This window comes from Mauremys reevesii, linkage group 4 (assembly GCF_016161935.1).
Source record: "Mauremys reevesii isolate NIE-2019 linkage group 4, ASM1616193v1, whole genome shotgun sequence".
Taxonomy (NCBI): domain Eukaryota; kingdom Metazoa; phylum Chordata; order Testudines; family Geoemydidae; genus Mauremys; species Mauremys reevesii.
The window spans coordinates 28415859-28438855 of record NC_052626.1 but is presented as its reverse complement, the minus strand read 5'-3'; the positions used below and the strand labels follow the sequence as shown (position 1 = coordinate 28438855).

Below are 22997 nucleotides of genomic sequence, written 5' to 3'. Positions count from 1 at the left end.
AACAGTGTATTCAACACTATTCAAGACACGAAAGAAAACATATTTTGTGCCCTGAGGGGCTTCCATAGTAAAGGTCCAAACCTGGAAACACTTAGTATGAGTGTAGACTATGATTTCAATGGGACTACTCAGGTTAAAAGCGGTTATTTTTTATGTCCAGTAGAAAGTGTTTGTAGCATCTGGCCTCAAATAGATAACATAGAAAATACATGGAGACCCAGCAGAGGTTGTCTTACTTTTTAAAAAGCAATGTATTTGGTGATGGGTGATTACCTTTTTTTTATTATTAACATTCACATTTGGGGGAATCACAGGAGAAGTGTGAGTTAAATCTTGATTTTGTTTTGATTTTTGTGAACTATAAATATATGAACATATTAGATATTCTAGATTCAGTTTCTTAGCCTTTAGTACAGGACATGGTGAAGAATGTACTGGTTATCTGCAGTATACAGTGGTAATCCACAATTATTAATGAGCTTCCTATGTAATTTTGCTTTTCTTATTTTCTTTCTTATTTAGGGCCAGATTCTGAAACCCTTACTCACATCAATAGGATTTTCTTGTGTGGTTAAATACTGTTCAGCATTAATAAGGGTTATAGATCTGGCCTTTGATAATCTGACTCTTCTAGATGTTTATTTTCCTTAAGCTGCTTCTTTAAAAATTTCATATCACTTGCTGTCATGTCAGGAACTTTTTCAATCTTTTCAGTAAAAAAGAGCCCTATCTCTTAAGTTCTCCCTGTTGACTTCAACTGGAGTTCCATGTGAGGTGGGCTTGCAGGATTGGATTCAAAGTTCTTCTGCACATGTCCCAAGTAGTAACAATACAATAGTTTCAAGTTCTAAACATTTTCTGTAATTTTGTTTCTCTAAAATACATGGTGAAACAAAACAGATGATGTGATAGAAAGATTTTTATCGTTACTTTTGATCATTATATTTATCATTACTGAAGTGATGTCATTCCAAACTCAGACTAATAATAATATTATTCACACAGTCACATTATGTTATATACACATAAGGCTGTACAGTTGTGCCAAGTTTAAATTTGGCCATATTTTCTGTCTGCACAATCTGCATGCAGGATTTTTTTTATTTATGTTCCCAACATTATATTTTGAAGATGCAAATTTAGAGATTTTTTTTTTGAAAATGTGACCCACAATGTTGTGAATATGTCCATGATTACAAACTGAAGAAAGATGGGAAAAATACCCAAAGATTTAGTTCTGAATTTTTGTACATAAATGATATTGTCTGCATGAAATTTGCTCACAAAAAAAGGGTGATCTAAATTGCCTTAAAGTATAGGGCTCTGGCAGAGCTTTTCTGCAGTTAGTGCTATTAATAAAGGAACAGTTTCTCTATAACATTGCATTTACTGTGACCTCTGAAGGAAATAACTATGTAGCATTTATTTTGGTACATCATACAGTATTAAAACTGTCTTAATCTGAACATTTAGAGATAATTCACTTTAATTCTGGAGACCTGAGTAGCTAAAGAAAAGCATCCACAATGCTACTGCTTCAGTAGTAATATAAGAAAAATCTTCCACAGTTGGAAAATTACAGGCTGTGTGGAGGTGTTGAAATGCCTCCAGCTTCAAATTCTAAATTGGCTGTGAGCCAGTCACTATGAGCAGTTCTCATTTAAAGGGGAAGGCACTCCTTTTCTTTAAATTTCTTATTCACAAAGCTGATTGTATTTTGTCATAGTATCTGTTGATTAAGATGTACCATTAAATTCCATTTTGCTGAATTTCAGAAAGCAAATCACTGTCCTTCAGCCAGGTAATGCTTTTGTTTCTCTAAGATTTTGTGGGAATTGTGCAAGTAATGTGATTAGCATGTGAGCCTTCGAAGAAGTATTAAACAAATCACTAACATGCACATAATGAACGTTAGATGCATTAGTGTTATTGCTTGAAATAAAATAATGAAATATTGATGTTTGATTTAAAAAAAACCCCAAAGCAACAAACCACATCCATCACAAAATAACTAATCATTTAATGTAAACTCATTCATGGTAACTGAGTTAATAACATCCTTTCATTCAGTTTTAAATAGAGGTTTAAAAACATGTTCTAGAAACTTGTAAAATTGTACTTAAATTTTCTGTTCTCTAATCTAGTTCACCCTAATTTTGAATGGTTTAAAAAAAAAGATTTGGATTTAGCTGTGAGCTGTTGAAACTGGCTAACATAACTGTGTTTGTGGACAACGTTTTTAAAGCAGGGAACACTAGTGCAGATGAGACACTTAATGAGACCTCCTGCCTTCTACTGGAGCATTATGTATTTAACAGTGATATGATAATTAGCCGTACAAGTGGGTTGTAATATTTTAAAGAATGCCATCCTAATTTCAGTTAGGGAAGTAGCCTAGTTATCTTAATAGATGTATTTTTTTAAAAAGCCCAAAATGTTGATGCACTTCTCAAGTTGGATGTTATTGTAAACTACAGTTTCATTCTTGGTAAAATTACAGTCTATATTCTTGAGATAAGGTAGAAAGAAAAAAAGAGGGAATGAGAGAGGAAGAGAAAAGGAGAAGAGTTGGATAGCCAACATGCAAAATCTTTATCATGTATGTTATTTTTCTATATCTTATTTGTTAAACTATCTCTATTAGCGTTTAGACTAATTTGGCTCCAAAAGAGTTTGCAGATGTCACTAAAACTGTCTGTTATTCTGAAGATTAATTGTCAACCTTTAATGTGATAACATTTTAGTTAATATTCTCGTCTATACTCATGTTGTGGAATTTCAGTGTCCTTTGTATGTATTTCAATGTGGTATTCTGAAAGATCAGAAGATGAAAAAAAATATATACAACTGAATATTGTAAAATAAAGTTTTAAATTACAATCAACATTCTTAAACCTGCTGCTGTGAGAGGAAAGTGACATGATGGACTCATAGAATCATAGAATATCAGGGTTGGAAGGGACCTCAGGAGGTCATCTAGTCCAAACCCCTGCTCAAAGCAGGACCAATCCCCAACTAAATCATCCCAGCCAGGGCTTTGTCAAGCCTGACCTTAAAAACCTCTAAGGAGGAGATTCCACGACCTCCCTAGGTAACCCATTCCAGTGCTTCACCACCCTCTCAGTGAAAAAGGTTTTCCTAATATTCAACTTAAATCTCCCCCACTGCAACTTGAGACCATTACTCCTTGTTCTGTCATCTGCTACCACTATGAACAGTCTAGATCCATCCTCTTTGGCAGGGGCGGCTCTAGACACCAGCGCGCCAAGCAGGCGCTTGGGGCGGCCGTTTCCCGGGGGGGCGGCATTTGGCTCTGGTGGAGCTCCCGCCGGCATGCCTGCGGCGGGTCCCGTCTTCCCGCGGCTCCGGTTGAGCTCCCGCAGGCATGACTGCGGCAGGTCCGCTCGTCCCGGGCTCCGGTGGACCTGCCGCAGGCATGCCGGCAGGAGCTCAACCGGAGCCGCGGGAAGAGGGGACCCGCCGCGGGACCGGGGAAGGGCGGCGCAGCGCTGCTTGGGGCAGCCCGATTTCTAGAGCCGCCCCTGCTCTTTGGAACCCCCTTTCAGGTTGTTGAAAGCAGCCATCAAATCCCCCTTCATTCTTCTCTTCTGCAGACTAAACAATCCCAGTTCCCTCAGCCTCTCCTCATAAGTCATGTGCTCCAGCCCCCGAATCATTTTTGTTGCTCTCCTCTGGACTCTTTCCAATTTTTCCACATCCTTCTTGTAGTGTGGGGCCCAAAACTGGACACAGTACTCCAGATGAGGCCTCACCAATGTCGAATAGAGGGGAATGATCACATCCCTCGATCTGCTGGCAATGCCCCTACTTATACAGCCCAAAATACCGTTAGCCTTCTTGGCAACAAGGGCACACTGTCAACTCATATCCAGCTTCTCGTCCACTGTAACTCCTAGGTCCTTTCCTGCAGAACTGCTGCCTAGCCATTCGGTCCCTAGTCTGTAGCAGTGCATGGGATTCTTCTGTCCTAAGTGCAGGACTCTGCACTTGTCCTTGTTGAACCTCATCAGATTTCTTTTGGCCCTATCTTCTAATTTGTCTAGGTCCCTCTGTATCCTATCCCTACCCTCCAGCATATCTACCACTCCTCCCAGTTTAGTGTCATCTGCAAACTTGCTGAGAGTGCAGTCCACACCATCCTCCAGATCATTAATGAAGATATTGAACAAAACCGGCCCCAGGACCAACCCTTGGGGCACTCCACTTGATACCGGCTGCCAACTAGACATTGAGCCATTCATCACTACCCATTGAGCCCGACGATCTAGCCAGCTTTCTATCCACCTTATAGTCTATTCATCCAGGCCATACTTCTTTACCTTGCTGGCAAGAATACAGTGGGAGACCATATCAAAAGCTTTGCTAAAGTCAAGGAATAACAACACATCCACTGCTTTCCCCTTATCCACAGACCCAGTTATCTCCTCATAGAAGGCAATGAGGTTAGTCAGGCATGACTTGCCCTTGGTGAATCCATGCTGACTGTTCCTGATCACCTTCCTCTCCTCTAAGTGCTTCAGAATTGATTCCTTGAGGATCTGTTCCATGATTTTTCCAGGGACTGAGGTGAGACTGATTGGCTTGTAGTTCCCCGGATCCTCCTCCTTCCCTTTTTTAAAGATGGGCACTACATTAGCCTTTTTCCAGTCATCCAGGACCTCCCCCAATCACCATGAATTTTCAAAGATAATGGTCAATGGCTCTCTAATCACATCTGCCAACTCCTTTAGCACCCTCGGATGCAGCACATATGGCCCCATGGACTTGTGCTCGTCCAGCTTTTCTAAATAGTCCTGAACCACTTCTTTCTCCACAGAGGGCTGGTCACCTCCTCCCCATGCTGTGCTGCCCAGTGCAGTAGTCTGGGAGCTGACTTTGTTGGTGAAGAGAGAGGCAAAAAAGCATTGAGTACATTAGCTTTTTCCACATCCTCTGTCACTAGTTTGCTTCCCCCATTCAGTAAGGGTCCCACACTTTCCTTGATCTCCTTCTTGTTGCTAACATACCTGAAGAAACCCTTCTTGTTACTCTTAACATCCCTTGCTAGCTGCAACTCCAAGTGTGATTTGGCCTTCCTGATATCGCTCCTGCATGCCTGAGCAATATTTTTATACTCCTCTCTGGTCATTTGTCCAATCTTCCACTTCTTGTAAGCTTCTTTTTTGTGTTTAAGATCAGCAAGGATTTCACTGTTAAGCCAAGCTGGTCGCCTGCCATATTTACTATTCTTTCTACACATTGGGATGGTTTGTTCCTGCAACCTCAATAAGGAGTCTTTAAAACACAGCCAGCTCTCCTGGACTCCTTTCCCCATCATGTTATTCTCCCAGGGGATCTTGCCCATCAGTTCCCTGAGGGAGTCAAAGTCTGCTTTTCTGAGGTCCAGGGTCTGTATTCTGCTGCTCTCCTTTCTTCCTTGTGTCAGGATCCTGAACTCGACCATCTCATGGTCACTGCCTCATAGACTTTAAGGTCAGAAGGGGCCATTATGATCTTCTAGTCTGACCTCCTGCACAACGCAGGCCACAGAATCTCACCCACTCACTCCTGTAACAAACCCCTGACCTATGTCTGACCTACTGAAGTCCTCAACTTGTGGTTTAAAGACTTCAGGGTGCAGAGAATCCTCCAGCAAGTGACCTGTGCCCCACGCTGCAGAGGAAGGCGAAACCCCCCCAGGGCCTCTGCCAGTCTGTTTATAAGTATTGAAGACCTTCCAGGTTCCTATCCACTTTTGCTTCCCCTACTAATTCTTCCCTGTTTGTGAGCAGCAGGTCTAGAAGAGCTCTGCCCCTAGTTGGTTCCTCCAGCGCTTGCACCAGGAAATTGTCCCCTACACTTTCCAAAAACTTCCTGGATTGTCTGTGCATCGCTGTATTGCTCTCCCAGCAGATTTTAGGGTGATTGAAGTCTCCCATGAGAACCAGGGCCTGTGATCTAGTAACTTCTGTTAGTTGCGGGAAGAAAGCCTCACCCACCTCATCCCTCTGGTCTGGTGGTCTATAGCAGACTCCCACCACGACATCACCCTTATTGCTCACACTTCTAAACTTAATCCAGAGACTCTCAGGTTTTTCTGCAGTCAAGTCAAGTCAAGCTGTATGCTGTTCTGATCTCAGGATTTGCTGGATCTCAACCCTGTGATCATTGCTTCAGGTCTTGCTGTCTCTGCCAATCAGAAGAAGAAATTTAAGCAATTTGTTAAAATATGAAATAATCATCTTTAACAGAAAAAGTCACCTATAGATTGTTACTATTGCAGCCATAACTCAACTTTATTTAATAATTTTGGATCTATATGTATCTCCATCCCCAACAAATCATAAAATCTGAGAAAATGCAGGGCTGTAATCTCCCATTGACTTTTCTGTTCCTCAGTATTACCCTCCCAAGAGTCACAGATCAAATCTAAGAGTCCCATGACCTGTCTCCCATACAAGAGATCAAAGGGAGCAAACCCTGTGAATTCTTGGGGTACACTATACGTGAACAGTAAATATGGGAGTAACACATCCCAGTCGCCCTCATGCCTGGAAACATTCATTTCAAGCAAGGTTTTTAGAGTTCCACTGAATCTTTCTACAAGTCCACTAGTTTCAGGGTGGTATAGTGTAGCTTTCAAATGCTTTACCCCCACAACTCCCATAACATCTCAAAAACTACAGATATAAAATTAGTACCATAGTCTGTTAAAATTTCGTTGAGAAAACCTACTTTGCTAAAGATAGTGAACAAAGCTGTGGCCATGGTCTCAGCTTCAAAGTTAGACAATGCTACACCTTAGGGTACCTAGTAGCAAAATCTACTACCACAAGAATATATTTCTTTGCATTCCTGGAAGGTTTAGTGAGAGGTCCAACAATATCTGCAGACACTCTGGCAAATGCCTCCCCTTTAATGGGTAAAGGCTGCAAGGATACTTTTCTAGGTCCCTTAAATCCTTTGCGCTTCTGACACAACTCACAGCTCCTACAGTAGGCCCTCATTGTGTCATACATAAGTGGCCAATAGGAGTTTTGCTTCAACCTGTCACATGTTCTTTCTGTTCCCAAATGACCTCCAAAATGACATGTCATGGGCTAACTGGAGCAGATCTCTCCTATATCCTTAGGGTATAACTATTTGCTGACACACTTCATTAGGAAGCCTCTTTTTCCCTAAATAATAGGGCTGTTGATTCATCACAGTTAATTCATGCGATTAACTCAAAAAATTAATTGCAAATAAAAATTAATTGTGATTAATCACAGTTTTAATTGCACTGTTAAATGTAATATCAACTGAAATGGATTAAATATTTTGACTGTTTTTCTACATTTTCATATATATTGTATTCTGTGTTGGAATTGAAATCAAAATATATTTTTTTGTTATAAATATTTGCACTGTAAAAATGATAAAAGAAATAGTATTTTTCAGTTCACCTCAGACAAGTGCTGTAGTGCATTGTCTTTGTCATGAAAGTGCAACTGACAAATGTAGATTTTTTTTTGGTTACATAACTGCACTCAAAAACAAAACAGTCTAAAGCCTACAAGTCCACTCAGTCCTACTTTTTGTAGCCAACCGCTAAGACAAACAAGTTTGTTTACATTTACAGGAGATAATGCTGCCCTCTTCTTATTTACAGTGTCACCAAAAAGTGAGAACAGGCATTTGCATGGCACATTTGTAGCCAGCACTGCAAGGTATTCACATGCTAGATATGCTAAACATTCGTATGCCCCTTCATGCTGCGGCCACCATTCCAGAGGACATGCTTCCCTGCTGATGATGCTCGTTTAAAAAAATAATGCATTAATTAAATTTGTGACTGGACTCCTTGAGGGAGAATTGTATGTTCCCTGCTCTGTTTTACCATTATTCTTCCATGTATTTCATGTTAGCAGTCTTGGATGATGACCCAGCACATGTTCATTTTAAGAACACTTTCACTACAGATTTGACAAAACGCAAAGAAGGTACCAATGTGAGATTTCTAAAGATAGCAACAGCACTTGACCCAAGGTTTAAGAATTTGAAGTGCCTTTCAAAAATCTGAGAGGGACGAGGTGTGAAGCATGCTTTCAGAAGTCTTAAAAGAGCAACACTCCAATGTGGAAACTACACAGCCCAAACCACCAAAAAAGAAAATCAGCCTTCTGCTGGTGGCATCTGACTCAGATAATGAAAATGAACATGTGTCAATCTGCACTGCTTTGCATTGTTATTGAGCAGAACCCGTCATCAGCATGGACACATGTCCTCTGGAATGGTGGTTGAAGCATGAAGGGACATATGAATTTTTAGCGCATCTGGCACGTAAATATCTTGTGAAGCCACCTACAACAGTGTCATGAGAACAGCTGTTCTCACTTTCAGCTGACGTTGTAAACAAGAAGCGGGCAGCATTATTTCCTGCAAATGTAAACAAACTTGTTTGTCTGAGCAATTGTCTGAACAAGAAGTAGGACTGAGTGGACTTTGCAGGCTCTAAAATTTAAATTATTTTAATTTTTGAAGGCAGTTATTTTTGTACAAAATTCTACATTTGTAAATTCAACTTTCATGATAAACAGATTGCACTACAGTACTTGTATTAGGTGAATTGAAAAATATTATTTCTTTTTATCATTTTTACATTGCAAATATTTAATCAAAAATACAGACGCTCTCTGACATACGCAAGGCGTTCCGTTCCAGAATGCCTTGCATAACTCAAATTTTGCATAAGTCGGAAACATATACCTGACCATTACACACTCAAAAATAAATAAATAAATAAATTAAATAAAAAACCCAGACAAAAAACTCCCCACTCCTATTTCTAGTTTACGGAACTTTTTCCATAAATGCGGATTTGCGTAAATTGGGTTTGCATAACCAGGGGGCGTCTGTAAGAATATAAAGTGAACACTGTATACTTTGTATTCTGTGTTGTAATAGAAATCAATATATTTGAAAATGTAGAAAACATCAAAAATATTTAAATTAATGGTATTCTATTGTTTAACAGTGTGATTAATTGCGTGATTAATCACAATTAATTTTTTTATTGCTTGACAGCCCTACTAAATAACATTCCCTTTTTCACAAAAGATCTTCCCCGTCCTTCCCCAGTTAGGGGCATTATTCTGCTCATTAGCCCTGGCCTGCTTTAATGAAATATCACTCTGTTGAGCGACAATAAATTTCTTCTGAGTTTTACTTGAATCCAGAATTTCCTCTGGTGCATCCATTTGCCTGCAATGAGCCTTTTCCTCAGCAGTGCATCCCACCGTTACATGCACCTCCTATGCTCCTCCTTTTCCATCTCAGCAATCTTTTGCTTCTCCCTTAACTGAAGTTCTGTCATTTCTTTTTCATGCTCAAGATGCTGCTTGTCTTTCACTGTTTGCATTCTGACTGCTTCTGCTGTAGCTGCATCTGGGGCAGGTGAAGACGGAGGCCCTGAGCAAATTTTTCAGTTCTTGATCTGTGGCTTTCTTCTTAAAGGATAACGCCCTTTGTGAGCACAAATCTTCAAGGGCTTTTCTGTCAAGATCCTATTATGTTCATGGCTCACTCATTGTAACTAATCTTTAACCCTTAAAACTCTCAATATCAAAATTAAATTTAGATTAGTATGAGGGTTCTGATCCAAACTCATTTAATCTGTGGTAATATGTGTCCTAACCAGACTACACCAAATGTGTCTGGGTGACTGCATGAGCCACACTGAGAATGCCACACTCAGGGAAGACTACAAGGAGTAGGGCAGGCAATCCCCCAAACTGGTTGTTCATTCTATAATTAGGTACATCAAGCCAGTAACAAATCTGTAGTACCATACTGGTTAACAAGAAGCCAAACACAGTCCCCTTCAGGCATTCCAGCCCTTGGCTCCCATCTAGACAACCAAGTGAGGGGTTTCTGAAAACTCTGTTCACCATGCTTAAATTTATACCTATCCCAAAGTATTGGACACTTACCCTCAGGTCAATATGAATTTCAGATCTTACCCAAATATCACACTGTCAGCCATCCTTAGTAAACTACCTAAAAATTATTAATAAAGGAAAAGAAGAGAGTTATTAATGGCTAAGAAATCATATACATACAAGTGATTTTCAGTGTTAAGAACATAAGAAAGGCCGTACCGGGTCAGACCAAAGGTCCATCTAGCCCAGTATCTGTCTACCGACAGTGGCCAATGCCAGGTGCCCCTGAGGGAGTGAACCTAACAGGCAATGATCAAGTGATCTCTCTCCTGCCATCCATCTCCATCCTCTGACGAACAGAGGCTAGGGACACCATTCTTACCCATCCTGGCTAATAGCCATTTATGGACTTAGCCACCATGAATTTATCCAGTCCCCTTTTAAACATTGTTATAGTCCTAGCCTTCACAACCTCCTCAGGTAAGGAGTTCCACAAGTTGACTGTGCACTGCGTGAAGAAGAACTTCCTTTTATTTGTTTTAAACCTGCTGCCTATTAATTTCATTTGGTAACCCCTAGTTCTTGTATTATGGGAATAAGTAAATAACTTTTCCTTATCCACTTTATCAACATCACTCATGATTTTATATACCTCTATCATGACCCCCCTTAGTCTCCTCTTTTCCAAACTGAAGAGTCCTAGCCTCTTTAATCTTTCCTCATATGGGACCCTCATATAGTGTTCATATAGCAGTGATGTTATATATGCTGGCTTGCAAAAGTTTCTTTGAAATTATTCCAACAGGTCAAAATCCAAAAGCAGCTATATGTAAAGTGTATTAAAGTCTTTCCATACTATTTTCCAGGGTATTCAAAATAAATATTTGGAAGATCTCAGACCAAAGCTTAAACTTTCCCTGTTCAAAGTTCAGCAGACTAGAGATGCAGGATGAGGCCCGAGGTTCCCTTTTTTATAGCTGAAGCTGAAGCATGCTGGCAAGCTGAGAGGCAACTTCACTTGTGGACTGGGAAGAAAAGCATATGCTGATAATCTGTGATCTTTATTCAATGGCCATTCAAAGATAATGCCCTTTGCAAGAGCCATTTAAACTACTTAAATAGTTTACAGGTGTTTCATAATCATAAGTTTCAAAGAGACATGACAATAACATTATTACTTCCAAAGCTTCACTTAAATGTTAATATCCCTCTTGATATAGGGACAATTGAGTATAGTAATAATAGTATTACAAGACATGAAAAAGAATTAGCATCTACAAGCTAATTTGGTTTCTTCTAACAGGACATAGGTAAACCGCAGACAAATACACTTAGCAAGTATGTTTTGATCCTTATCAATACAAAGTGAACAAGTTGGGGATTGCTAGCCTAATTAAGATTTCTTTGATAACCATACAAGTCGATTGTCTTGATTACAATTGCAATGCCTCTTGTTAAGCTGATCAGACACTGGTTGACTAGTCTGCCAGTATCACAAATGTATTTGAGTTGCTGGGCACTAACAAATTAATTCTGTAGAAGCAGCAAAGAATCCTGTGGCACCTTATAGACTAATAGACGTTTTGCAGCATGAGCTTTCGTGGGTGAATACCCACTTCTTCGGATGCAAGTAGTGGAAATTTCCAGGGGCAGGTATATATAAGCAAGCAAGAAGCAAGCTAGAGATAACGAGGTTAGATCAATCAGGGAGGATGAGGCCGTGTTCTAGCAGTGGAGGTGTGAAAACCAAGGGAGGAGAAACTGGTTCTTTAATTGGCAAGCCATTCACAGTCTTTGTTTAATCCTGAGCTGATGGTGTCAAATTTGCAGATGAACTGGAGCTCAGCAGTTTCTCTTTGAAGTCTGGTCCTAAAGTTTTTTTGCTGCAGGATAGCCACCTTAAGATCTGCTATTGTGTGGCCAGGGAGGTTGAAGTGTTCTCCTACAGGTTTTTGTATATTGCCATTCCTAATGTCTGATTTGTGTTAATTAATTAACACAAATCAGAAATTAATTCTGATGATCAGCTAATTCCTTCTTAAATGTTTCTACTGGTGCACCATACCGTTTTCTATGCACAGAAAAAGGAAAATCTTTCCTGTAACATGTTCCAGTGTTTCAATGTAGACATTCTAGACTCCATTGAATATAACCACAATAATTACATTTGTTTCCAGCTTATTGTAGAAACTTTTATCAGGTAGATATCTGTTTTTAAAGGCATTGTGGTATTCATTTAACAGAATAGAGTTAAATTGGATTAGTTATCTGTAGCTGAATATAGCAACTAATTTATATTTGTTCCTCAAAAAGGTTAAATGTTGATAGGTGAAATTAGAAATTATAGTGGAACTCTTGAAGATCTTTTCAGCTCTAACTGCTGCAATAATAGTTTGACTTTTAACTTCAGTACTCTATGGAACTATTGGAACCACTTAGAAACAAAACTGTAAATTCAAGCCAAAACAAAAAGTTTATTAAGATCATTATATTTGCTAAATGGTTGCTTGTTTAATCCAGCTCATGTTTTTAAATAAAGCAACTTTTACCCGTACCCGAATGATCATCTGGACAGGGTATGGTATATAGAAGTATTTTAGGTAATTAAGACTTTGTATGAATTACTTTTTAAAAATATTTATTCATATTATGAATTAAATGATAATGCATTGCAAATGAATTGTTGTAGTGCCCCAAGGCAGCTGCTTGTGTGCTTTGTGTGCCTATGTATGATTGGGCTTTTTAGCCACTTAAAACAAGTTTTGATTTGTTCAGCATAACAGGTTATAAAACTTTGAAGTACCAATGGTTAGTATGAGTTACAGCTTTTAATTTGGTGGTTGTCATTAGATGCCCAGGTGTCCCTTGTTCTTTCTCATATGGGAGATTCCAGCATTTTAGGAGTCTCTTTCAACAACTCATGCTCCTGCTGGATAGTTCTTGTATTTCCATCCCATGCCCTTCCTTCACTGTTTCTTTATCCCAATCTCCACTCTTGGATCTTCTGTAATTTCTTTTCCCCCTTTCCTACCCGCGTGTGTCTCATAAGGGTAACTTTTCCAACTGCAAGAGATAAAAGTATACTCTAACCTAGTTTTCCCTGTGGTGGTGACATCTGTTTAATCCTGGCTGGTAGTATGGAAATGAATCTGATATTTTTAAACACAAAATAATAAGTTTATGTCAGAATATAAAGATTTTAGTTTAGTTTCCATACTTAATATTTTTCACTATCCTAACTTTCCCCTCCTCCCAATCTCTGCTGCTGTCTTTCCTGCTTATCTATGACATCTTAAGAAAGGAACGTGTTATTTCAGCTGTGCTACTAAGGTGCATTGTCTTCCTTTTTATGAAAGCTGTGAGCTTGAGGTCAGCTCATGTTACACAATTTTAAATGTATGTATTTTTTGTAAGGTCTTATCAAGATATCCAAGGAAAAAGTGTGACTGTGCAGACAGCGGTCAAATGTACTGACTGTCTTGCTAGTGATGTATAATGGTGAAAAGAGAAAGCTGCAGTTTGATTAAGAGAGATATCTTAATATCTAGTATTTATAATGATACTACATTATATCTAGAGTAAAGTTATCATCTGTCTGCTTTATCATCTGCATTCTGTTATGCTAACAAGCCACTTAAAGAAATCTCCGTTAGGGTGACGCCTTGACTTTCCAGAGTGAAATAATTTTTCTTTTAAATGATTTATATTTTTTCTAGATATATATGCTTAGAACATTTCACATTAGAAACAGCATATTTGTGATTTTATATTTATCATGAAAGTTATGCTTTACATTATTTTAATGCAGTTTTTTTGTGTGTAACTTATCTTCAACTATCTTCTTAAAACTAAAAAATACCTTCTTCAGGATATCTATATCTATATATATCTATATATAGATATATATAAAATAGTTGTTATATGAGTAGTCATTGTCCTCACTATGAAATCTGTGACCTGAGGACAGCTTGTAGTATAATACTTAAAATGTGTGTGTTTTTTGTAAGTTCTGGTCAAGACATCCAAGGAACAAGTGTGGTTGCAAATCTTCCAGTCCTGATGCAACAGAATCCTGCAGAGACACTTCGGAGGGTTTTGCCAAAAATCAGAGTAAGTTACTAAATGTGAAGTTATGAATATAGCCTTTTTCCTAATAAAATATTGCAATAAAGTCAACAAGAGAAACAACTGCTTTTGTAAGTATGATTTAAAGATCATGTTGTATCAATATGAGTTAGAAGGGGATGTTCCTTATTGATCTTCCACACCAATTCATTGTATACATGGAACATGTATTTTAATGGTTAATTATCACAATTAGTATATTTTTTCCAGAAAGATGTTCTGCATTCTTCTGTAAAAATCTTGGTACTATAAAGTTTACCATTCTCTGCCAGCCTATGGAGAAATCTTTAGCCAGTCAGTCTTAATGGTACAAATTGGCAGGCATCATTTCCTCAGCCTCATTCCATCTTCTGTGAGAGAAACATTGAGGTTTTTATGCTACCATCCAGAATTATATATTTTGCGTTTAGTTTTCCATGGTGTATGTGATGCCCACAAAAGTTTAATCAGCTATTACTAGTTGTTTGGTGAATTCCCTGTGTGCATGGTCGTCAACCAATATGGGTATTTCTTAATGGGCAAAAAAGGTGTTTGTTAGTTCAATTGAGTTAGCTTAACATGTTTGAGACGCTCCATTAAGGTGTGGGTTAACACATTTGTAGCCATGTATGGCTACAACACAGCCAGGTTCCATGGCTTCAAATGCATTGGTCTGCATTTTGCTGCTCTTTTCAATCGAGTTAAAGTAACTCAGTTGAACTAACACTATTAAACAACACATCATTTTTGCCCATCAAGAGAGGGCCTAAGAATTTATTTTGAATGATGGGATGTTTCTGGTGTTTCATTGGTTCAGTGTGTTGTCATTCAGCTGAAGTTGTAGAGTAAGCCAGAACTTTAATTCAATTTCACAAAAAGCAAAGAACAAATATGTTTTAGTAGTCAGAGCTTTCAGATTAGCCTCTGGTCTTTTAAATGCTGTTCCTTCAAACATATTTCCATCTGTTTTTGTTGCTGCATTTTTCTGCATTATTTATTTATTTATTTATTTTTAAAGTCCAACAATAACTAGTGGCTGCTCATCGCTATTTAGACTTTGTGATAAGTAATACTTAAATTGGACTACTGCTGCCTCTGACTCAAAGGAAATACTCAGATCAAAGGGAACTGATTGCTAGCAATAAATAAGTTCTTGCAACAACCTAAGACCAGCAGTGCTGATAGTTTTAGTCCTGTAAAGAATGCAATAGATAACAATATTACTGACTCAGCTCTTTCAAAGATCTCAGGCTCTCTCAAGCTCTTGCTGATGTAACCCTTCTGCCCGTCTGAGTTGGCAGCAACAAGGGCCGGGTTCAGTATCTAGGGGTTCCGTTTCAATAACACAGTGCAAAACGAGCTCGAGCCCCCACCTAGTGACCTGGGACAATTACATACCACCCCCCGGGTGCCTCTAAGAGGCAATACAAGCACGGAGTCTGAGTGTAGCAAAATCCTTTTAATAAAGGAGGGAAACAGTGCGGCATTATGTTGGGGAAACAACACAAACAGGATTCATAACACAAACCATGAGCAAAAGACCCACCCCCAAGTAAGTTTGGCAGTGTACTTTTCCCCTCAGGGTCTTAAGTCCAGCAACCCCAGAATCACTCAAAAGTCCAACAGCCCAAAAGCCTCTGTCCCTGGTCAGGGCAGTCCCAGAGGTCAAAAGTTTATCTGCAGAGTTTTACCTCCCAGCCTGGGGGAGCACGGGGGTGCTAAGGGGCACCTTATGTGGTCCAAGGCCAACTGCCCTGCCCCTCCGTGGGGGTCTGCTGCAGCCTTCACCGCAAGCCACTCTACCAGCCACTCTGCTCCACTAGCTGTCCTGTGAACCACTCCAGCTGTTCCGTGAACTGCTCTACTCCGCCAGCCGCTCCACTCCACCAGCCGCCCCATGAGCCGCTCCAGCCGTCCTGCAAACTGCTCCGCTCTGCCAGCCGCTCAGCAACATATCTTCCACCCCTTGCCCCCCTCCAACACTCAGTGATTTCAGCTTGTAGTAGGGGAGCCTCAGTGCTAGTGCACCATTGGCCCAAAGTGAATTCAGCTCAGCAGCCTGTAACTAGACTCCTAATGGAATCAAAATTAGCTCTGATGTTCCACAGTGGAGAGAGAAGGAGGAGGTCGTGGTGCAATTAGTGTTTCAGGCCCTCAAAAGGAGTCCATACCATCAAGTACAAATGCCTGTCCCCAGCCTCTCTCAATTCACTGGGTTTTGGAACCCATGTCCCTTGTCTAGCGAGTGCTACTTAGTTAATGGCAAGTCCCTCTGTCATAAAACAGTTCCACTGTCCTTGATTCACATAATCAGGGTAACATTTTATTCTTCCTGCCCCAATAACAGAGAAACTGGGGATCCCACAGCAGCCCAAGTGACCATTTGGGCTGCTGTGGGCACATGCTGGGCAGGGCGGGTGTGCCTATGCAAACAAGATCAGCCCCTGAAGTTCGTTTCCACAGCTCACCACAGTTCACCAGCAGATATCAGGATAGAGCTCATCCTGACTCTGCTTACATCGAAATAAAGGTAGGAGGAGTTTCAACTTGCTCAGTCTGAAACATGTTTTGAACCTGTTTTAACATGGCCTAAACAGTCTCTCCTCAGGTAGATTTTTTTTTAACTTAAATAATCTGTTAGTATGCACAGTATTTAGTATCTGTTCTTTAACAGGGGTACTTCAGAGCTCCTTCTAAGAGTCTATTATAACTAAATCCCAGTATAAGTTGTACTCCTATGTCTGTGAAGATAAGGATCCCACTCTAAGAAAAGTGAATGTATCAGAAGAGGAAAAAGCTGATGATTCACCTAGAATTTTCACATCACAAAATGTGTTGTTTCAGTTCATGATGGTTTGAAAATGTTTAAGATCAGTTACGAACCTAGAGGTTGATCTGTCCTTCACTTACCTGTTTCCGGTGTTTACCTGATGGTTAAGGCAGTGAAGAACATTGACAGAACGTGAGAGAAACTAGACCACAGGTCACCTTTGTCTAGGTCCATTGTACAGCCTCTCACTAAAAAGCAGTCTGAATTGGTCTATAATTAGTAGGGTGGTTATGTCTGTACTGGACATAAAGAAATGCAACACTAACTTAAAGACTGCTGCTTGAAAATTTAGTTCTGAAGAGCTGATTTGTGGCATATTTAGTGATTTTGAGGACAGCTTCATTTTCAACATCATTGCAACAGCTCTTTTTCAATGTGTATAATTTAATGCTTGAGTAAGGTGCCAGACTGAAAGTCATGGAGACTGAAGTGCTATATCCATGGAGTGCCTTGGTGCCTGGGGATTAGAAATTAAGTTTCTGCCAGTTTCTTTGACAATATGACTCATCCATCCGTGGTTTGAAGGGGACCATGTGTAGAAATGAAGTTTCTCCTTGAAATCTTTGTTTTTAGCTGAATCTGCCAACATATGCGTCATTTTGATGGTGATCTTCATGATATGGACAACTGTCTTCTAAGGAATGGATTGATATCACTTATTTCAGACTGTTGGATACAAATTTGGCTCGTTACTGACCTGAGCTGTATTTGAATCACTGACCTCCAGTAGATATGAAAAGTTTCATGTTCCATTAAGAACATTCTGAGCAATCCAATCCCAGAAACCTTTAGAAATGAGGTGAAAAAAATGATTGTAACAGTTGCAAACTGTTTTCTTTCTTGAATTTTTCCTTATATTCTCAGTGACGGGGTAAGGTAGTGGGCAATATAGAAAGACTGGCATGGCTGAGGCTCACAGGTTTTCTTATATTTTCATGATAGTTTTTTCTGTACAACAAGGATGTATTAAAAAGGGTTGATGTCACAAGTTGACTCTGACCTTTTAAGAGGGAGCAGGGCCAGTGCACCTGTGCTTCAACAGCTCATTCCATCTGGGTTTAAAGAGGGCACCTGGACCCAGTAGGGGGAGACTCAGTGAGAGAGAGACTTGGTGAGTCAGAACTGCCTGAGAGCAGAAACTGGAGAAGCTAGGAAATGGGTAAGTGAGAGCTTCTTGGGAAAGACAGTTTGTAGAGAGTGGAAATCTCTGTAGGCCTTTCTTGGGAGGATGGAGGAATTGGCTACGGTGAGAGCAGGGAGGATAGTTTGGTGACTGTTCTGGGCTAGAAGGGCTAATACTTGGAGGCTGAGAGCTAGGAGCCACCAAAAGGGGCTAGCCTGCTGACCTTCCTTAGTCAGAGAGACAGTGATGGGAGGCTGAAAAGGGCTGAGGGCTAGTAGACCAGCAGAGGGGCTAGTTTTAGTACCTTCCTAAGCTGAATAGTCAGTACAGGGAGGTGGAACTGACTTGATAGACTGTGATTTAGACAGAAGAATCATGGGGTTGGTCACTCTCAGGATGATGGCCTGGAGGTGTGGGGGCCTGGAACAAGGGCAGAAGAAAACTGGAAACAGTACTATGAACTCACTATCAAGGAGCTTGGAAAATCACTGTACATTTCTATGTTTTATTATGGGAATTGGGAGAATGGTTTTTACTGTGAGGGTTCTATGTATTATTGTATGTGTATCTCAGTAAATTATACCAAAGATGGGATTTTGAGTGGAGACTGGGAAAGACTGTTCTTTTTATGGCTGGACCTAGGAGAAACTGAGGTAGGTGCATGTGTCATGCCATGGACTACTATAGAAGGGTGCTCCAAACAGGGCTGCCTTCTTATAATCGGTTTCTATTCTAGAACATCTGACCAGTTCAAAATAGGATTTTTTCCCTCTAGAGATGACTGGATATTAGCAAAATGGTCCTTCATTTCTTTTTTTCAACTATATATATATATATTTGTATTTCACTCCTCTCATTATTTTATTTTTGCAGAGACTAGCTATTTATACTAACATACTATGTTTATAGCCTTCCCTTCAGCTTTATCTGGTTTTCAGTCCACCTGTTTTATACTTGGGCCTGATCTACACTTGGGAGGAGGGGGAGGAATTGATCTAAGATAAGCAACTTCAGCTACGAGAATAGCGTAGCTGAAGTCGACGTATCTTAGATCAACTTAGATTGACTTACTTCGTGTCCTCACGGGATCGACGGCCGCTGCTCCCCCGTCGACTCTGCTTCTGCCTCTCACCCTAGTGGAGTTCCGGAGTCGACGGGGAGCGCGTTCAGGGATCGATGTATCGCGTCTAGACGAGACGTGATACATCGATCCCCGATAGATCGATCACTACCCACCGATCCAGCGGGTAGTGTAGACATACCCTTAAGGTGTTAACAAAAGTATTCCAGGAAAACATAGACCAGGGAGCAAGACAGTACTCATAACAAATTACTACTTTCATATTCTATAATAATAATTGGAGATATACCAATCTCCTAGAACTGGAAGGGACCTTGAAAGGTCATTGAGTCCAGCCCCCTGCCTTCACTAGCAGGACCAATTTTTGCCCCAAATCCCTAAGTGGTCCCCTCAAGGATTGAACTCTCAACCCTGGGTTTAGCAGGCCAGTGCTCAAACCACTGTGCTATCCCTCCCCCCTAATTCTATCAAATTGCTCAAGGAAATAGTCTCATAGTGTGTACTCTTTTTTCCAGTCTACTAAAATAAGAGGCTGTTTGAGAGACAATACAATATTTGTTAGAAATTAAAGCAATTTCATTTTGAATCTGTGACGCACCTATTCCATCTAGTTCATTACGAGCTGTTGGATTAAAAGTGCAAGAACAAATATATCAGCAAGCCTCCTGCTCTGTAGTATATGCAATCCAGCAATGTGATTACTTGGAAGGTATTGTGCTCTAGGGTACTTAAATGCATGTTCCAGTACACCCTTGTAATCAGAAGTGCCTTTGGTGCCATATTGCAGAGATGCATTTATTATATTGAGCATCATGGGTCAACTTGGTCTTGTCTTCGTGGGCTTTTATAAAAGAGCTGTTTTTCTCTTCTTTGATCTGAACAAATGGCTACAGAACAAGAGGTGTTCAGAACTGAGGAATAAAATGAACTGACACATTGTTTAAAAAACAGCTGAGTCAATTCCATTATCAGATTCGGTGATGTTAAGGCCAGTTCAATAGACCTTTTTTATAAAAATATGCAAATAGCTTTGGGAAAACACAAACTAAGTGGCTTGAGGATGCAAAATTATTAAAAATTCATTAACTTTAACTCTAGTTTTACCCCTTTCTAAACTAACTTGCTGACTTGAAGAATTTCTGGAATTTGCTGCTTAAAATACTGAATCCAGTTACATCTGAGATGTTCTTGATGCTATGCTATGCTTTGGTAGAGAGAGACTTCTTGAAATGAAGGTGCACTAAAAATCAGCAACTTAGATTTATTTTTTTTCTTAAATTGTGTGACACTTGAAAGTTGAGATTCTCACTTCCAGAAAGGCCATTTTCTACATTAAATATTGCTGGCCTGTTGGTTGCTGGTACTACTTACTTACTTTCTGGCAATATATAGCAAAAAGGAGATTTTGTTCTTATAAATGTAGGGGTCATAGTGGATAAGCAATTATTGTGAGCTCCCAATGCAGTGCTGTGGTGAAAATGGCTAATGTGATCTTTGGATGTATAAAGGGGAGTAGTGATTGTACCTCTGTATATGGCATTTGGTAAGATTGATAACAGAACACTGCATACAGTTCTGGTGTCTGCATTTTTAGGAGTATGTTTAAAAATTTGGAGAGGGTTCAGAAAAGAGCCACAACAATGATTCAAGGGCTGGAGAAAATGCCTTTACAGTGAGAGACTTAAAGTACTCAGTCTGTTCAATTTATCAAAAAGAGGTTTGAGAAGTGACTTGGTTACAGTGTATAAATACCTTTGCAGGGAGAAAATACTGGGCTCTAGCAGAGAAAGGCATAACAAGAACCAATGGCTGGAAGCCAAAACCAGACACATTCAAATTTGAAATTTAGTCTCAGATTATTAATAGTGAGGGTGATTAACCACTACAACAAACTATTAAAGAAAGTGGTGAATCCCTTGACTTCTTTAGATCAAGACTGGATGCCCTTCTGGATGATATGCTTTAGTCAAACACAAGTTATTGGGCTCAATGCAGAGGTAACTGGGTGAAATGTTATGGCCTTTGGTAAACAGGAGGTAACAGTAGATGATCTCATGGTCCCTTCTGGCCTTAAACCCTATTAAACTCTGTGAAATACTTGTGAGTTTTGTTAATGTCTATAGACATTAGTATAAGCCATTCCTCTAACAGTTGCTTTACTATCTGTTTACTTTCATTAAGAGCTTGTCTAGATGGAGAAAAAACAATGAGGCGTCCCTGTGGCACCTTAGAGACTAACAAATTTATTTGGGCATAAGCTTTCATGGGCTAGAACCCACTTCATCAGATGCATGGAGTGGAAAATACAGTAGCAGGTATAAATACACAGTACATGAAAAGATGGGAGTAGCCTTACTAAGTGGCTGTGTGGACCATGGACTGCATGCTGGAAGTTCCCTAGTGTGCTTTGACCTACTGCTGTTTGAAACAAGAGATGGTCAAAGCACACTAGGAAATTTTTATCGCACAGTAGCAAGGTCCACGCAGTCAGTTAGTGGGCCGCACACTAGTGCACTGTAGACTTACACCCCAGCTTGCCATGCACTAACTCTTCATCTAGACAAGCCCTAACAGAGGAATAGTTGTATTTTCCTATTTTTGCTGGGTGGGTTGATAAATGCTCTTATTGGTTTTGATTGCAAATATTTTTTAGCATTGACAGGCTTTTGTTATGTTTGATTTTTGTTTCTGTCTGTTGAAGAAATACTACTGCTGATGAACTGACCAGTACCTGGAAATTTTGTATAGCTGTCACTTGATCTAATTCCCATTGAAAATAGTGGGAGTTGTCTCACTTCAAAGGGAATTGAATTGTCTGTTAATCTCTCTCTACCTCTGTTTCCCGTATGTGAGATGGAATGATGTTCACCCACTTTTGTAAATTTGTATCTACAACTGTAAAGTGAAAGACATAGTAATTGCTATGTGTTTCTGCAGCTTTTTATCACCATGAGCTAATTGGGTAGTAAACTCATCTTCCTCATTTGGTGTTTGAATGTATTCGCAGAACTCACAGGTAAGAACAAATGCTCCTTTTGTCAATGCTGTGCATAAAATAGACTGAAGAAAAGGTAATTGAAAGACATTATGACTGTCTGGATTAAGAATTTTATCTCTACTTGTTGGCAGAAATTGGTAAATGAAACCTGGTAATCTTGCCTGTGCAATTGCAGAAATTATACAGAAAGGAAAAATTTTCCATTGAAATTTTATATTTGTCATTTTTAATATTCAGAACAAAACAACAACTAAATAAACCCTGAAACAAAAAACTTTCACCTTTTACCATACAGATTTTAAGATTGGGATAAACAAGATTAAATTTCAGACCCTTTTAATATAACTCAGAGAAAGTATGGTCAAGTTTGAGCATCAATACTGTGTTATATTGGTTAAATCAGCTATGATATACATAGTTCAGAAATTAAAATAAAATCATGTATATGAAATTTTTGTACATTCTCTACAGTTGAAAAACACTGATGTCTTGTTATGGGTTCTCCTACGTAGATCCCCCACCATCTGGATATCTGCATGCACCTCCTCATGAACCTTGGTAATCACTGAAATGCAGATTCATAGGCAGCTTAGATATATTCCTCAGTGTATGTTCTGTGCACCTAATGACTCCTTTGTATTTGGCATTGATAGCTCCTTTCCTTTTTGATCTCCATGGTTTGGTGGATCTCAGTGCCACCAGAATGAGGTTTTTTGAAGGCCTTTATTTAGCTGAATTTTCTTTATTAAGAGCTATTTTTCCAAATGTTGTGGCGTCAGAATAAAATTCAATTAATTTTGATCTAGAGCTGCAGTCGGTCACCTAACATGATAAGTGTCTACATCCTTCTAAGGAAAGGGAGCCCACAAGCTTACAATACTCTGGCTTCTCAAAATTGTGAATGTCTTTGTTTCTTACTTCAGTTATATATTATTTGGCTC

The 22997-nt window shown here is 39.6% G+C and overlaps 1 protein-coding gene across 4 annotated transcripts in view; it reads left to right on the top strand.

Annotated features, from left to right (window-relative positions):
• The window catches only part of PPP4R4 (protein phosphatase 4 regulatory subunit 4), a 108616-nt gene that overhangs the window by 24076 nt on the left and 61543 nt on the right, over positions 1-22997 (top strand). For 3 of the 4 annotated variants that reach the window (XM_039537868.1, XM_039537871.1, XM_039537869.1), the window contains one exon: positions 13928-14030. In XM_039537868.1, coding sequence (XP_039393802.1) covers positions 13928-14030 — 103 coding nt within the window. Of the gene's footprint in view, positions 1-13072; positions 13317-13927; positions 14031-22997 lie in introns of those variants that run through there. The other variant, XM_039537870.1, reaches the window with a different exon arrangement.